The sequence below is a fragment of the Scardinius erythrophthalmus genome (genome assembly GCF_964197995.2).
Source record: "Scardinius erythrophthalmus genome assembly, chromosome: 12".
Taxonomy (NCBI): Eukaryota; Metazoa; Chordata; class Actinopteri; order Cypriniformes; family Leuciscidae; genus Scardinius; species Scardinius erythrophthalmus.
In genome coordinates, this window is record NC_138232.1 from 13372356 (window position 1) to 13391713 (window position 19358).

The following is a 19358-nucleotide window of genomic DNA, read 5'->3' on the forward strand; positions in this document are numbered from 1 at the left end:
GAATAATTCCTAAAAAGGTAAAGGAATTATCCCACAAAATAAAGGTGAAATCTATTCAAAGATAAATATTAAAAAAAGTAATACTGTTCCTTTGAGGAGTCACTAACACACTGATTTAAGTCTTCTGTTTTTGACACATATAAATGTTTCTTACAAAAGATGGCAGGTATATGGTAGGATGTGAGTTATGAAGGAAAATGTAAAAAATATGTTACAATTGTCCCTGATCCTGAGGGAATTGCCAAAAGGAAAATCAGAAGCAGAATATTTTGCACATGGCTTGTAGCTTTGTCGAGGTCTTAAGTTCAGCAGCAGTTGCTCTTGAGAGTCCTGACTCTGGGTCATCCATGTTACTCTCACAGGTAAATGTGCTGACCTTTTGTCCCCCAACTCTCCAATAGCTTGTCTCCTGCTGACACTTACTTGAACAAAAACTTTTCTTAAAACAAAAGACCTTTGCTACCACTGTATCTGAGTGTTATAGGACATAATACACCAAAAAGATTGTACTGATATATCAATCTGTTTTTACTTACAAGTAGAGATGAACGGATACTAAATTTCTCTGCCAATACCAATAGTTTGATTTTCTCTCCTAATACTACATGGAAACCTCTCATTTAGTAGATTACTATACTAAAGGTTTAAATTAACAAAAGAGCCATTATATTCAACTGCTATTTATTTTCAAATATAAAACACTCAAATTTATAACCTTTGTAATCATTTATGTAAATTTTGGAAACTGACTGAAATTTTGGTAACTGTTTGTTTATTTTGTATGAATCAAATCCAGAGAGGAAAGTGATGCTCATTAAATAATTATGTATAAAGGGCAGGTGTAATAAGCATAGGCTTCAGCCTACACCTTTTTCAGTTATATATATATTTTTTTTTACTATGGAACATTATCTGTAAGGACCAAAAAAATATTTTGTTGAAATGTTTATACAGCTCAGTTGCACATAAAGTAGCTTTCATAAAAACTTTAATGACTAAATTATTCAACCATAAATAAGCTCTTCTCTAGTGTTTTTTACAGCTAACTAACGAACTGTGAACATTGGTAACTCTCCTGAGGTAAATGCAGCGTTATTGACATTCACCCAAAAATTAAATTTCATTAATTACTCACCCTTGTCGTTCCAATCCAAACCCGCAAGTACTTCGTTCATCGTCGGAACTCAAATGAAGATATTTTTTATGAAATCCGAGAGCTTTCTGTCTCCCCATAGACTGCAACGTTATTACCACTTTCAAGGCCCGGAAAGGTAGTAAAGACATAGTTAAAATAGTCCATGTGACTACAGTGGTTCAATCTTAATGTTATGAAGCGACAAGAATACTTTTTGTGTGCAAACTCCCCAACCCCAATATAACCCCCTCCCAAATAATGACTTTATTCAAGAATCTCTTCTCCTCCATGTCAGTCTTCTACGCTGTTATAGCACACTGACATGGAGGAGCAGTCTATGGAGTGACAGAAAGCTCTCGGATTTCATCAAAAATATCTTCATTTGTGCTCCAAAGACGAACAAAGGTCTCACTGGTTTGGAACGATATGAGGGTGAGGAATTAATGACAGAATTTTCATTTTTGGGTGAACTAACCCTTTTAGAGCGCCAAAACGCCATTTATGGTTTGAATTCCGTGATAAAATGGACAGAATTTAAAAGCTGACACTTTGTTTCTTATCGGAAGTAACAATGCACAAAGCTCTTTGCAATTATTGAATGGTAGGCATGATACAAATAATGTTTAGTGTAGGAAAAACTACAGGTGATTCATAGGGTCAAATAGTGCCTGCTTTAAAGTTTTTTTAACTGTTCATGTGTTATTGCCGCGTTAACTTTGACAGCCCTAAATTTAACACAAGACATTTTCTTCACACTGAAATCGCATACTCTCTTGAGTATAGGTACTTATTTTGAATAAATAATTACTTCACACGTCCGCTAAAAAAGTATGTTCTGTCTATGAATGTGTGTAGTACAAATGTAATCTGGACGTACTACATTCACCATGTTGTCATTATCATGTGACCTATCAGTAGCTGCGTTTACATGGACACTTATAATCGGATTGACGACTAAAAAACCTTCATGTAAACACCTTAATTGATCCGATTGAGCTCGAACCGAATGAAATTTCGATGGGATTGAAAGGGGTGGTTTATTCCTTTTGTAATCCGATCGAGAGAACATGTAAACACTTGATCGGATTGAAAACCGAAACTGAAAGGACTGCGCATGTGCAATGACGTTAAATAGCGTAATGACGTATGATGTGCTGAACGAGCTGTTCTTCCTGATGAATAAAGTGTCATATAAATAAGTGTCCCGTCATTCTAAAATTCTCATTTCACTCAGCGTATGTGAAGTAAAGCAGTCATCCCACCAGTCCTTGTTTTGGATTTTCATCCACAGACGACTGGTTTTGGCCGCGGGGAGGGGCATTTTTACTGCGTGATAAGCAGCACTTATCGGCAAAACGGTTATGCTCTTGTCTCCAAATCATGACTAGAGACAGATTAATATTACGTCTGCTGTTTAAAACAAATAAATAACCAATAGAGGAGAATAGTTATCCACGAACAGCGGGAAACTCTGTATATTTGTGCAGTGTGCGCATGTCAAAAAATCTATTCCGATTTGAAACTTGTGACATATAAACGCGCACATCAACCCGATTACTTTATTTATCGTTCATGTAAACACAGTGTTCGGATTCATCAATCGTATTGATTTCATTCCGATTGAACCAAAAGGTGTCCATGTAAACGTAGCTAGTGTCAGTTGTGTTGCTTCACAGCCATTCATAAATCCTCTCCAGTGGCCTTATAAAATTGTAAAGAGTCCATCATATGCACACTTCAGAACACTCGCCGGAAAGTAGTAGGCCATACGGGTCATTTTTGCCTACTCTTTTATGAGTTCTGTGAATTCAGACATACTTTTCTTTGTCACATACTGTTTTACTATATAGTAGGGAAGTATGCGATTTCAGATGCAGCCACAGTATGAGTTGCAGTCTGACACGTTTTTCCGCGCCCTTTTGATTGACAGGATATAATAGGCCCTGATCATTGGCTGTTTTTAAACAATCGATCAATGGCAGATAGTGAAAATAATTGCTTTTATACATCTGTGTATCCCTACTTACAAGCAATTACATATTGCAACTGGGAAGTGGAATGTTTTCGGGAGTCATTTCGCAAGTGCTTTCCATCACAAAGGAACATAATTTCGAGACCCAACTATCTTTATATTTATATACATATACTTCATAAAAATATGATTATCACTTTTCATGATTATCTATTTTTGTAAAAGGTAGTTTATGATTTTGCTGCATTATACCTGTTGGTTTCCTCAATATTACTTGAGGGGCTCAATATTACTTGTATGGTTTCTCTTTTACTATTTCCCTGCACCTCACTACCGTTAGTTCAGAAAAATACAGTAAACCAGACAGTTTAGCAACAATGTTCAACGTAAAGCCTTAGATTAAGCAGAGTACAGACCCAATGCCAATAAGCCTCCTTTGCAATTTGAATAAATCGAGTGAAGCCTATAATTACAATTAGCACAGTGTGAACTGCTGATTCAGATCGTACTCAGCAAGAGTGGGTAAATGACGGGTAATGGGGTAATTTGGTATTTAAATTCAAGAACCACCACTTGAGTCATCACTGATTGGTGCGAAGACTTGGAATGTTCTTTACTAGTAATGAGGTTATACAAACATACAATTAAATGTAGGGTTAAGATAGTATAACAGATCTTCCTAACATACTGTAGGTTTGTACCCATTTCTAGTTTACCGTGAATGTATACATTATTCAGAAGTAGACTTGTCTCAAAGGAAATAATATAAGATGACTCTTTTGAGCAAAGCTCTGATCTCATTTCATCACATTTCATTAATTTGGCTGTTTGTAAACAATCAAATGCAGTGTTTCCCACAGATTAGAAAGCAATTTGTGGTGGGGTGGGGGTGTTGCTCCATGTCAGAAGGGGGGGTCAAAATAATTCCTTCGTTAATAATTTGTAACACAGAACTTTATTATATTAAATATTAATCACAAATGATTCACACCTTCACAAAATCCAAACATTCAGTGTAAGAACATTATTTATTATAAGTTTTATTTGATTCACAGCTTATAGTGTTTTGACCTCGACATCCCAACTGCAGTTTACCGCAAACTTGCGACTAGTTAACTTTCTAAAGAAGGCGCAATCGCTTATTTGCTAAGGGGTAAAAATTCTTGTTTTTCCTGGGTCAGAACTGGTCTTCGGTGGTGGCCGACGGACACTGTCATCCTTTCTTGCCCTCTTTTTTTTTTTTTTTTTTAAGCTGTGATTTTACCTCTGGTTTGATTTGTTTACATTAGTTAATGTATTAAGCTAACTAACATGAACCATGAACAATACATTTGTTACTGTATTTATTCATCTTTGTTAATCTTAGTTAATAAAAATACAGCTGGTCATTGTTTGTTCATGTTATTTCACAGTGCATTAGGCTAACTAATGTTAACTAATACAACTTTTGATTTCAATAATGTAGGTAGGCTAATAGTAAATGGTGAAATTTACATTAGTAAAGATTAATAAATGCTGTAGAAGTGCAGTTTATTAATAGTTAATGTTAACTAATGTAGTTAACTAGAGTTTAATAAATGGAGCCTTATTATAAAGTGTAGAGCTGGGGTACTCAAACCCGAACTCCAATTTTGAATGAACTCGGACTTGACTCGGGTGAATTTGTACTCGGACTTGACATGAACTCAGACATTTTAGACTCGGAAAATTTGCCGAGTACAGTCGAGTCCGGGCACTGGAGGACACAATATTATTCAAAAACGAAACGAAACTACTTACATTGTGTTGTTTCAGCATTGAGCATTGTAGCCAATCACAGACATGTATATGACGCGCATGAATGCAGTGGCCAGTCAGAGTCACCATGTGGAGAATTCGGTCAAAATTTATGTTCAGAATCAGCGCGAGCTTTCTCCTTTCGCAAATCCCCTCATAAACAACAAAGTCTAGACGCATTGTAAATAAGAGATTCACTGTGCAATGCGGACAACTTCAGTTTATGACAAGAGTTTTAGTGAGAGTGCAGAACGCGGCAAGTAAGTGGCTTAAAGGGAGCACAATCTAAATAATAGTTTTGTTTTTCATGCTTTTAGAGGACCAGTGGTTACGTTCACAGTGCAAAGTTTAAGGAGTGATAACCGCATTTAAATGTGGGAGTGAACCCGCTAAATTATAGTCCTGTGAGTCATGAAATTGCGATGATTTGACATAGTAAACATAGCAACATGAGAACGTGATAACCATAGCAACATTTTGGAGTCTAATAATGTTATGATTTTTGTTACATTTACATTTTAGTCATAAGTTTACATAGACCTTGCAGAACCTCCAAAATGTTCTTTTTATTTATTTTTTAATAATAAGGATCATAAAAACGCTGAAAAAGCTTTTTCACATTATAGATGTTTAAGTATAGCCTAGTCCACAAGACAAAATACAAACACAAAATACAAGACAAACTACATATTAACTTGATTTTATTTTTTACCTGAATTTTTACCCGATTCATTACCTGAATGATCCACAACTGTTTTTTTTTTGTTTTGTTTTTTTGTAATGGTTGTTCATGAGTCCCTTGTTTGCTCAAACTGCCCAATGGTCTTCAGAAAAATCCTCCAGCTCCTGCACATTCTTTGCTTTTCCAGCATATTCTGCTTATTTGACTCCTTACTAGCAGTGATTGGAGATCCATATTTTCACACTGGGACTCAGACACAACTATTACAAACGCTGCAAACATTCAGTGATGCTCACTTACATGCTCAAAAACATATTTTGTTTAAAAATTCATTAATTAATTTAGTACTGCCCTTCAAAGGCTAAATAAGATATTAAAATATAAAAGAAAATAAGAAAAATGTACACATCACCATTTTCTTGCTCAAACGTTTACCCCTGGCTCTTAATGCATTGTGTTGCATTCTTGAGCATTACCTTGCAGATTCTGAATAATGTGACCAATCATAATGCAGATATCCACCATTTTTGTCTGACAAACAAACCAAACCAAAACCAAAAGGTGTGTATTGACATCTTTTTGCAGTTCTAATGTTCATTCATGTTTAATTCGTACTAAAACTAAAATAGATGATCAGTTCACATGCTGCTTGAACTAGCACATTGAACTTGCACATTGAAGCATCACAAAATTGTATTTATTGTTTGAATTTCACAAAAATGACAATTTTAAAGCTGAGACTTTATTTTATACCAAAAGAAACCTGGTCTGTTGGTACATTTTCAGTATCCTCTTTGCTCCGCAATATATTTTTCACTGTGTGAGAACATGATGTGTGGAGTGACAGTAGAATGGCTTGTCGGACATAGCAACAGTAACTAAGAGGGGCAAGTCTTTGTGAAAGGTCAGTTTCAAATTATTGAAATCTTTGTGGACTCGGACTCGGATGTTAAGGACTCGGACTCAAGTCCGACTCGGGCCCCTTTGGACTCGGACTTGATTGGTAAGGACTTGGACTCGACTCGGACTCAACAAAGGTGGACTCGGACCCAACACACGGATATCGACGTCTGGTGAGTTCAGTGTTGGACAGATCAATTGTTTTAACCATTGATTAAATGGAATCAGTTCAAAGGAGTCATTAGTTCGCCGAATCGGACGTGTCATTAGCGGACCACGGCACGCGTTGTGTGATTATCCCGGCAGTTTAGGACATCGCACAAGATTTGTGTCAACACAGAAAACATTTAATCACTGGATAGGTTTCTTTTTTGATTATTCAGTGTTTTTTATTTCAGCTGAATGTGCGGACGCATTTCAGAGAAGATAAGGCAAAGGTTTTTTTTTTTTTGTTTTTTTTTCCTCGCATTTTGCGTTCATAAACAGGACTCAAGCCATAGCCTGTCTGAAAAATTATTTTTGACTTAATGTTTGAAACAGCAGGTTATCAACTTAATCTATATGAAGTGCCACTATGCACTATGCATAGCCAATCACAAAATTAGGCTAACGTTATATGGAAAAAAAAGGTGCCGAACGGTTGTGCAGGAAAGTATGCAGACATACGATGTTGGACGCCTGGCCATCTGCAGTGTCTCTGACTCCGCTGCCTCATTTGGATGGTAACTTAACAGGTGAGCGCGATGATTGGATGTCGAGGATGCGTAAGTAAACCATTTTTTTGCAAATTCGGCAAACTACCTTATCTTTACCGGTTACTTTACCATATTTTACGGTGTAGAACCCAAAATATTTCCAGACACTACTTTTTAGATGAGTTGGGGTTGTAATTGTCTGCTCAGGGTGGCCGTTCTGTGCGTTATCTTCCATTTTCAAAACAGGGTGGCTATTGGCTATTATTCGCTTGATTTGGTCATGGCCTACGCTACAATACGTTTAGAGCGCCCGCTACTGGATGAGATGGCAAACAATAAAATAAAAAACAAACGGTCTCATCATAGACTGTAAAAAATGCGCTACACATGGCACTTTAAAAGCCGAATAGTTTATTTATAGTTCGAATACGGATATTTCACGTCATGTTCGAATGCATATTCGAATATTGAATAAAAAGTGACAGCCCTAATATGTGGCGGCCGGTGTTGATTCTGTGGCGCTCCGCCACGAATTAGTCTATGTGTGGGAAACACTGAAATGTTATAGTGAATCATAGAATCATTCCTCAAAACTTTTTTATTAATTTACACAATTCTCTGCTATTTATTCAGCTCGAATCCATACAAAAAACAGTTTGTGCCTTAAGTGTGCTCTCTATTTTTTGTTTTTGTATAAGTATACTTTATGAAATTTTTAATTCAATTCTGAAAATCTTCAACTGTGAAATAATTGGAGACGTAGAATTTTTTTTAATCACATCTACAATACAGTAGAAAAAATACTGGTGCACAGCCACAAAATGTTTACAGAAAATGACAAAAATCCTAAAAAGAAACACTGACACTTCCAGAGAAAGGTCGAAAATGCAATAAATTGGAACAGTTAGCAGTGTGCCAGTGTTTTTCAGTGTGCTTGCAGTGATGAATATTTGCATACTTAATTGCGATTGGCATTCTTTCTTGCATTCATTTGCATATTGAATTGTGATTGGTCTTATCTCTCTTACATCTACTTAACCATCTGTAGCCATCATTATACTGCAAAAAAAATAATTTTGAAAATGATGTACTTGTCCACAATTGACTAGACTGTCATGACAACTGAAGAGTTAAAGATGTGATTTAACATTTCATTTCCATAGAACCAAAGCCTATACCAAAGCATACTTAAAACTATTCCTTCAATGCCTTGTAAACACTAGTATTTCCTTCTGGAGAGTCCTCATTTTAGCACTTTTTGGGCATGAAAAATGAATTGTGCCCTACTGCCCTCCAAAACCACTTTAGATGGATAAATTGTTATTTTATTTATGCCAACTCTTAAAATAATACAATTATCGACTGATCAATCAAGACATCTTTTTGTATTGCTGAAATGTTACCGTTTGACTCAGAGCTCTTTTAGAAAGTTAGACTATTTTTGCCAGAAGTGTAGGACTTTAATTAAAAGTTAAAAATGATGGTTAAGTTGCAAAAGTGATTTTCATGAGCTTATGCTGTACCAAGAGTCACTATCTTTCAAAATTAAGACTCTTTAATAGGACACTTTGTAATATTTGATAAGCTGCAGATCCATAGCTATTAAACTAACACTACTAAAGACTGTAATTCAGCTTTAGATCAACTTTCAGTGATTAAACCTTAGGCAAAATTCTCAAAACTGGTGTAGAGTTTGATTGTACAGTAATTATTCTGTGGATTCAACAAATGTAGTGACTGCAAATGAATACTGATCAGAATATTACATCTTTTTGCAAAGGCACACTTGCCACAAAAGGCAGACTTGACCATCGTAATTCTCCGTAGTGAGAAATTCTGAATCACAAATAAACTCACTTAGCATGCATATTGTATGATAAATGATCACTGTACAGCTAAGCTAATGAAATTAATGATTTTATCGTCTATCACTCTTGGTTTTACCTTTTCTCTCCCTTGTACCACTCAAAGACTGGAGAGGGGACAGCTGCTGCCTCACATCTCAGCAGGGCAATCTGACCGGGTCGAACCCCGTGACTTTTCATCTCATGGATTGCTGGAGGAACTACAGAAAGAAAATAAAAACCAACGTGATTTAGGGCAAGAGTGAACACACATAAACAAACTCAAATAAACTAACCCTTCGAGCCTGAGAGGAAAGGCCTTCAAAAAAATGCAAAGTTTTCATTTACAGTCATGTGAAAAGAGGCAGAAATGAATTAGCAACAAGATTCAGAGTGGTCAATGTGTGTAAATCTTATGGGTGCAATGCTGAGAAATACCATTTGTCCCAAGGGTTAGAGAAAAGAAATTAACTGCTCAGTGATAAATTGTTTAATGGCTGTTCAAAGGCTGTGGAGCTGAGGAAGGTTCTCTGAATATGTGCATGTAAAATGAGGGTCCTTTCATGTTCACAAATGCAGTGTAAATCTCTCTAGCGGCGTCAGTGAGCAAGCTTTAACTACAGGCTGAATTTTTAGTCAAGAAGCAATAACCTCTCTCAGTGGGAAAAAAGAAATGTTTATCATGCATAAACCTTTATTGTATATTATTTCTTATAGCATGAGTAAACAGAGTAAGCAACTAGAATGACATGTGATCAAACTCAAAAGGACATATAGAAAAAGGCTATGAAAGAAATGACACCATACTTAATATACACACAAATAAAGCAGGCCTGAGCAGAATACTAAGATGAACACGATATATATATATATATATATATATATATATATATATATATAAAAGAAAATAACTCCCTTCAAGCAGGTGATCCACTTATGTCTTTCTAGCTAGCGTTAAATTACTTGCTATGTCTGAATTTGAGTGGGGGACATTTATATTCCAGGCAACTCGTTCTTTGAAAATCACCTGCAAGTTATTGAGGTCTGTGTTCAGACAATTTTTTCCTGATTGAATTTTTGACAGTCTTTTCTATAGCCCCACAGTTGAAGGTATGAAGTTCTCCAGGCCTTCTGTGTTATACGTTTCATGTTATCTGAGAGCTGAAAAAAAAAAAATCCAGTATTGTGGTGATAACAGTAAAAAATGATGTTCTTAGATTTTGGGCTCCATTGTTACTTCACACAGATACTGTATGTCACATCATTTAACAAATATGAAGTCATGAGCTTCCCTACACTGTACAAGAAAGTGAGAGTTTTTCTCATTTTACATATCAGGAAAACTAATTTGCAACATTTAAAAAATCAAAGCATCAAACAGTAAGTATGAGAGGGAAACAAACGTCTCGGTTACGTATGGTAACCCTCGTTCCCCGAGGAACGGAACGGAGACGTGAGTCAGAAGTGATTCTGACGAATGGGGATCGCTTGCGAGAGCCTATTTACTTCAAGCGTAACTAAACGAGCCAATGCACATTGGCATGCGATAATTGCCCCAGCTGCCATGCATCGCGGCGCAAGCATATAATGAGCAGCAGGTGCCTCACATCCTTGTTTTTCCGCTGAGGAGCCGGACCTGTGACTCGGCCGTACAGCGGAAGCTCAGCAACTGTGGCTAGGGGACTCACATCTCCGTTCCCTCCTCGGGGAACGAGGGTTACCATACATAACCGAGACGTTCCTCTTCGTCAGCTCACTATGACGTGAGTCAGAGATGATTCTGATGAATGGGGATATCTACCAAAACGCCACGGCTGATGGCCCATCCAGCGCTCCGCTTGAGCCTCCTGGCCTGAAAGTAGGGCAGAAGTAGGAGCTCTAAGCAAAGAAGGTCAGTCACTGCTGTTCCGCAAGACCCACTCAGTGTGACTTATTGGATAACGCTGGGAAAACATTGGAGAAACGCTTGGAGAAGGGAACGCTGCGGAAGCCACATCCTACCCCGGAGGGAGGCACTGTGACGGTTACACATATGGACTAGCCAAGCAGTTATAGGGGGGAAAGAACACCAGCAGAGACGACAGAGCGGGCTCTGTCTGAGGAAAGACACGGGATTGTCCGCAGAGGAGCTGATTGTGGAGGAATACACATATGGGGTCGCAGCAGGGACCACTACATATGGACACCCAGCCCAACACAGGTTCCACAATGCATACAATTGTAGGCCTGGTGTCAGACGCTCCGCAATGTCTGACTGCAGCAGGGTTTGCCATTTCTGCTAACCCATGGGGGCGGGAGTGGCATTGCAAGCCGACACTAAGAACGGGTCCCTCGCGCTACTGGCCACTGGGGGCGAGTATACAGGAATATACCAGCTCTACATGGAGGCTATAGAATCTAGCGAACATGTTAGGTGTCCCCCAGCCCGCAGCTCTACATATATCTGTTAGCGAGGTGCCTTGAGCCAGCGCCCAGGAGGAAGCAACACTTGCTCGCAACCCGAACAGGCAAGGCACGCCTTGGGCTTCGTAAGTCAAGGCGATGGCATCCACTGTCCAGTGGGCCATCCTGTGCTTGGAGACAGCCTTTCCCTTCTGCTGGCCTCCGTAACAGACGAAGAGCTGATCTGAGGTCCTGAAGCTTTGCGTTCTGTCCACGTATCACCACAAAGAGTGGACGGTACAGAGAAAAGCTAGCGCTGGGTCTGACTCAGGGCCTTACGCTTGCCGCCTGATTTAGTGGGGGCCTGGACAGGCTGGGCGCTCCTCTTGCGACTGGCCACCTGCTGCCTGGGTGGACATTAGCTCACCCTCCGATGCAGCGACCGACATTTGATCATCCGGTGGAGCTCCAAAAGAAACAACGGCCCAGCACGCTCTTTTGAGGGCTCCGCGGGTGGCGTCACAGAGGAGTGAGGGGCCCGAGGTGACTGGCTCGGTGGGTTACCTCTCACTGTGATCCTCAGGTCACCAAGGCTATTAACCAGTCCTCGGCGACGAGCAGACAGAGGTGCCACCGACGACTGGGTGGAAGCAGCAGCTGGTTGTCGAGGCAGGATGTGCTTAATTGCCTCTGTCTGCTTCTGTGCTGCGGAAAACTGCTGGGCAAAGTTTTCCACAGCAAAGAGGCCAGCCTGGCAGACAGGGGCGTTGAGGAACCACACTTTGTCGGGCTCACGCATGTCTGCCAGGTTCAGCCAAAGGTGTCGCTCCTGGACCACTATTGTGGACATCGCCTGACCCAGGTAACGTGCAGTGACTGTCGTCACCCGTAGGGCGAGGTCTGTCGCTGTACGCAGGTCCTGCATAACCCATGGGTCGGAACTACCCTTGTGTAATTCCTTGAGTGCCTTGGCCTGGTAGACCTGCAGGAGCGCCATGGTATGCAGAGTGGAGGCAGCTTCTCCACAGGCTGAGTAAGCCTTGTCTGCGAGAGCGGACGAGAACTTACACGCCCGGGAGGGGAGGCGTGGATTTCCCCACCAGGAGGTAGCGGTCTTGGGACACAGCTGCATCGCCACAGACCGCTCCACCGGGGGGATCCCCACGTAACCCTTCGCTGCTCCGCCGTCGAGGGTAGTGAGGGAGAAAGAGGCACCAGCGGTTTCGAGCAGAAAAATGCTCTGGTAACCTCTCATGCACTTCCGGAAAGAAAGGCACTGGGGCGGGGTGCTGAGAACCAGCACGGGCCGTCCCGAGATACCAATCGTCCAGCCACGATGGTTTGGGACACGGTGCAGGGTTCCACTCAAGCCCGACACTTGCGGCGACACGGGAAAGCATAGCCGTTAGCTCTGGGTCTGACTCGGACAACGCTGTCACACCCTAAGGAGGCAGCAAAGCCGAGTCTTCATCCCCAGAGGACATTAGCTCACCCTCCGATGCAGCGACTGACATTTGATCATCCGGTGGAGCTCCAAAAGAAACGACTGAGACTGCGGTGTACGGCCCAGCCGACTGGCCCGGCGGGTTACTTCTCACTGTGATCCTCAGGTTACCAAGGCTATTAACCGAAGTAGGCCTCTTCTGCTGGGCAGAAGAAGCGCTAGATCGGGGAATAAGCGAAGGGGCTCCACCTCTTTCGAGGTAACGGAGTCTCGACCATAATGCTGCAATGGTCATGTTCCCGCAATGAGAACATGAGTCATCCATGAGCGCCATTTCAGCGTGCCTATAGCCCAAGCATGTGATACAGCGATCATGCCCGTCAGCCGGAGTCAAACACTGGCCGCATCCAGAAACACACGATCTAAATTACATCTTGAAAAAGACACAGACAGATCGTGTTAGCTCTTTCAGAAGTGCTCTGAGGTGCTGAAACACACAGGGAGATAGCCGCGGCTACACACCAGGAATGCAACCCAGTGTGAGCACTCACTCTCAATCGTCACACCCACCAAACCGACAAAGCTGTGAAAACAGCTGTTTATGCTGAAAGAGAAGACGCAAAAGACAAGGATGCGAGGCACCTGCTGCTCATTATATGCTTGTGCCACGGTGCACGGCAGCTGGTGCAATTATCGCATGCCAATGTGCATTGGCTCGTTTAGTTTCACTCAAAGTAGATAGGCTCTCGCAAGCTTTCCCCATTCGTCAGAATCACTTCTGACTCACGTCATAGTGAGCTGACGAAGGGGAACTCACTATTTTTATGGTTGATGACTCAGTGTGAGGGAGAAATATTAGTCACACAATTTACTCATTTTAGATAATGAATTTTTAACAGGGATTCCTATTTGTATATTAGTTATCAATGACTTAAATTAGGCTAAATAATAATTACTAAATAAATGTTAATAATTTTTTTTTACTCAGGCCAAGAAATCAAAATGTTCAAATATCCAAGTTTTCATGGCTGTGAGAACTGTGTATAAAGAATATGGATATCCATCACTATAATCACTGCATTGAGATATTTTGTTCTGTGATACTGTGCTGCTCATCATTTCTTCATTCCACAATCTCCTGGGAAGGAATGAAAATAGCAATGTGACACATCAACACTGCTTGAATGCAGATTTTTTGGCATATATTGGAAGAGAAGTCTGTCTGATCCAAAAAAGTGGCAACGGATGAATCTTGTGCTTTGGCTGGATCATGCATTTACAGTACAGGCATCAGCCCATGAAAATGCCTAGGGAGCATTACATAACTTGAGCATCACAGAAGCACGCTAGCATAAAATATAAGGATAAGATAAAATAAGAGATTAAAGGAACACATTGCTGATGACAAAGCCGAGGACAAATGACTTCTGAGCCCAAAGGACAAGGCTGAGAATACAGATAATTTAAAATAAAAATGTTGTTCGCAACCAATTTTACTCCCGTAATCTGATGTATCTGTACAGTATGTCTGAGTGAAACATGATATTCAAAGAAAAGAAGATGAAAGGATGGGTGTTAGAGAGTGAAAACTGGGCACATGATATAGAGTTTTTATATAAGTTACATATATACATGTAGTAACTTGGCATCAGGTGTCAAAAGCAATTCATTATGCAAACGCATATTTAGAACTGCCAGTCTCTGCAGAGAAATACATTTTGGCAATTCAAATCAGTGTCAGTCAGGTGGTATGAAAGTGTTCGGATTTGTGATGGCAAGTTCATTTTTTAACAGAAAACAGAATATCTAGCTCTAACATTTGCCACACTACCTGACATTTCAGTTGGGATGTAGTCGCAAATATTTCACACCTTCTCTGGCCCGTTAATCAGTGTGAGCTTACTGTAAATGGATTTGGATGCTATAATACGGCATTCAGAGGCAGAATCAGAAAATTCTCTGCATACAGAGCCAACGCGAGAGAATCCAAGAGTGCTTTTACTAGAAACATCTATGCGTCTGTTATGTGTGTACATGCTTCAAATCTGCAAAAACACCTCCATATTGGAGGTTACACAAGTGGATTTCAAGTTAATTCAGCTTATGTGTTTTGCACATAAAAACAGAGATTTGAGAGCGGCTGAAATCTGCTGAGGGTGAGATATGGTATGTATCTGTCTGTGTCATTCATCACTGAGATTTGTGCTGTATTGTAAGCTATTGGCATGCCTTGGCAGGCTGCCTAATAGCACAAGAGAAGCTGGCTCTGATATATATCCACACAGCTAACTTCTCGTATCTAACAAACCACTGCATCTGTCCTCACTGAGGGATGATCCAGTTCATTATAAAGCTGCATTAGCAAGAACTACCCAGGGAGGAAAACAAAGCATTAGCCACAACTGCAACCACAACTTTTCATATTAATTAAAATCGTTTGAGCACATATACTGCAGTGATAAAGGGTCCGGAGGGACAGAATTCATGCAAGTCATCTAATTTCAAACATCAAAAATATATTTTATAGTAAAAAAGAAGTGAATGTTTTAGCGAGTTACTGAATACATTTTTGGGGGAAAACTAACAAACAAACTACATAAAAACTACATTTGGTCAAAAATAAATAAGTAAATAAATTCAGAACTTATGCCAAATGACAAAATTCTCATTTGACTAATTGTGAATAAAGACCATTTTCTGTTTTTATAACAAGAATCTGCTTTCCACAGCTATTCAGCTATTCACAGCTTCCAAGATACAATTACATTAGTCTTTTAATGAGCTCTCATTATACCAATCACATACCAGCATTCACTAATGTAAAATCACGGTGTAAAAACCACAAAAGCCCTACAATCCTAGTCATTTACAGGCTTCATAACAAAAGATTGCAACTGTAAATCATTGGTGAGTTTCTAAGCTTGTACCAGATGGGAGGGTCTGAAAATAGCAAAGTTGGCATGAAAAATGAATGCTGCGGGGCTTACTGTTTGACAAATTTGCCAGTTGCGGCTTGATCACAAACGCAAATTAAAATGACAAGGTAGAGATTATGTTTGAGAATACCTGTGAACACAGCACCTCACAAATCAGTGAATACATCAATATATGCCAAACAAGGTTCCCTAGGGTTAAGCGCCTTTGTGATTTTTCTTTCATGCACAGATTTGACGCGTACAAAAAAAGCAGGTTGACTAATTCAAAATAGACTGCTATTGAATACTATTTCTATTGTTGGGATAAATCTTGGCTTGGTATAACCTGGTCTTTCAAGGGGAAACCAAATCTAAAGTGAAATAGGATTTTGCATTATCACACTGGAGCCAGAGGTTAATGGGTTAACTGAAACTGCATGGTAATCCAGTTTATTAATTTTCCTCTTAATAGGTTTTATAACATCACAGCATGTCTGACTTTAAAGTTCACTGATGTTGGTGTTGGGTGGATGTACAGGATGACTAACTGGCACATCTCCAGTCCAACAATAATTAATTTATCACATGTAACAAAGATGCTTTGGAGGAAGGGATGATTTATATAGTCTTGCACCTTTATCCACCCAACAAGTATAACATGTTATTTTAATTACAAGATCAATTAATAACCCACCTCTTCAGCCAGGGGCTAAAATGAGTTTTCTTCACAATTAAGGAATGGAATCATCAGTCCATGACTTATCAGCTTATAAACAGAGAGACTGCTCCAATTGCTGTCTCCACCTCATTGTCCTATTCTGTTCGCCAGCACTGGGTTTAGCAGCCAGGATTTATTAATTCATTAAGTTTTCCATTTAAAATTCAAGAATAACATCATGTTCTTTCTCTAACACATCCAATCCTTATAAATAACATTCATGCTAAGGGAACATAGGCTTTGTGTGCCCCATAGAGAATATGCGCTGTGGAGAAAAGTATTGAGTTGAATGAAATCATTAACCACAGTGTCACAAATCTATGTAAATAGACAAATGGGCTTTTAGCCTATCATGCTGAAGAATAGGAGCCATATTGTACTGTGCAGGGAAGATGGGCACTCCAGACAATCAGTTATTTATCTGTGAAGCCTTATAATATCAAAGCATTATTCATAGAGTAATTTATGAAAATGTATTACAGCCTTTTGTTAGTATGTGCGCCAGAGTTACATAGTTTGCAGTTTCGGGGAGCAAGTGGTTCAATCAGTGAGGCCTTTTGTTACTTCTAGCTTCAAAACCTACATTTACATCACAGAAAATGACGAAGGACAAAGAATAATGTGCATCCAGTGCATGCCAGAATTACATTAAAGGGGTGTGTAATGCTGTTTTCACAATATGTAAAATAAGTCTTTGATGTCCCCAGAGTGTGCATGTGAAGTTTTAGCTCAAAATACCCCAAAGATATTTTTATATAGCATGTTAAAATTGTCACTTTTTGAGGGTGAGCAAAAACACACAGTTTTGTGTCTGTTCCTTTAAATGCAAATGAGCTGCTGGTCCCAGCACAGGGGGCGGAGCTTCAAGAGCTCATGTCCTTTTACCTCACACCGACATGCACTGAAAATTTCAAAAACGTTTAGACTTTTATGTTCAAATCGGAGTCAGACAATTAGGGAGAGACTCAAGAAGAAGTGACAAAATGTAGAAGAAACGGGACATTTCTGTATGGTTAGTTGATGAATTTATGTAGCTTATGTGTAGTTATTTTCTAGTCATTGATTAGCATATTCTGTCATGATAATCTATAAATCGCGTTCACGGGGGCGGGTTTTATGTAAATTCTAGGGTTGGTGATGTCACTAACCCGGGAGGAATGTCATGTAGTCCCTACCAGCCATTTGTTGTAGCCCTTAAAAAGGGATTTCTTTAAAAGCAAATATCTCCCTTTGCTTTGAACTTTGAGCATTGTAACTTTGCAGATGTTGTTTATGCTCAAACAGAAACATTACACACTAACTAAAGTTAGAAAAGTGAAATTATAACCAACCACCCCTTTAAAGACAGACATCGGCTACATCTGAAAGCTTATAGGCAGCTGACTTGTTGCCTCGCTGCCCTATCAGACAACGACACAAAGGTACCTCACAAAACTGATTTGAGACAGACTTCTGAGGCAACATAATGGTTTAATGCAACAAAATAGAGAGAGCTTTGATGATAACAAAGTAAATAAACATTGGCAAAATACATACTTACATTACACACAAACTCACATGCAACATTCAGATGTCATCTTTATTTTTTTTTGCTCAAATGTCACAGAATGGAGCTCACAGGATAGTGGGACATCAAAAGCAGCAAAGGATACATCTATGCTGCCTTCAAAAATCGATCAGATGAAGGGATCTCGGGAGACAGGAAGTGAAGCTAACATTGGATTCCTACCTTGGAATGCATCCTCAGAAGGCAGCATTTTTAAGCTTTCGGACGCAGCCATTTAAAATACTTTGTGGTTCTTGAGAACTACGCAGCACAATATAAAAAATATATTGATGAAACGTTCATTGTAATTAAAAATATCATATTTTATGCTTATTATAGTGTTGTGCCATTGCCTTAGCAACATGTTAACAGTTAGCACTATTGAAATCAATTGCTGCTTATGTAGGCAGTAGGCAGTAGGCAGCATGGCAGTTCAGTAGGTTTTGGAACAGAACTAATGTCATTCATTGATTTCAAAAGCCTATTGTAAGCCCTGGACAACTGCTAAGATTGACTTCTTCTTGCTAGTTTTTATTCTAGGTTTCTACTGAAGTAAAATGACACTGAATGCCATCCAAAGGCCTCCTCCACATCCTTCTTATCCAGTCTTGCAGACATAAAGGCTCTTTCATTGCATTACAATGTTCAGGAATTTTAGTATATCTACATTTGCTGTTTCTTGACTGGGAAACCTTCTACACTTTCAGTCACACTTCAAATCATACAAAAATAATGGGTCACTGTTGGACTGTGCCAAGTAACAGTGCATTTCTTCTCTGATAAATCTCAATGTTCCATAAAATCAAGCCTGGCTTTTTGCATATGCTTGGTTGGCTGCAATGTACTGCACAGCCCAATGAATACAGCTGTAAAAGTTGGAAATTCTTTCAGTGACATGAATATGTCAAATCATAAATGCATGTGTCCGTGAATGAATATAATCATTAGAGTAAAATGTCAAGCCAGTAACAGGGTAGAGTCTTTAATTGCATTTACAAATACCACAAATAATATGAATACAAATCAGGACAACCCTGATGAAGCTGTGACTAGGGTTGGGCAATGTCTACCAATTTGGCATCAGACGATGTCTACAGTGAAACATCGCGATGGACGATGACAGGGGGGTAACGTAACATTCTCATTTTCCACTAGATATTTTCCTCTACATCTCATCAGCAATTTCGTTTTTGGCACACTCTGCAGCAGCTGACCACTAATGAGCGAATGTACAGTGACGTGACAAAACTGCCAGATTCAAACTGTGCTTTCACGCTATGGCTGGCGTTGAGCCAAAGACGGACGCGCTCAGCGCTTGTATCACAACTATTCAGTGTTTTTAACCACAT

General features: G+C 39.6%; 1 protein-coding gene across 2 annotated transcripts in view; it reads right to left on the reverse strand.

Moving 5' to 3' along the window:
* negr1 (neuronal growth regulator 1) overlaps positions 1-19358 on the reverse strand; it is a 163228-nt gene that overhangs the window by 79213 nt on the left and 64657 nt on the right. For both annotated transcript variants that reach the window (XM_081381398.1, XM_081381399.1), the window contains exon 5: positions 9105-9225. In XM_081381398.1, the coding sequence (XP_081237524.1) occupies positions 9105-9225 (121 nt within the window). The remainder of the gene's footprint in view (positions 1-9104; positions 9226-19358) is intronic.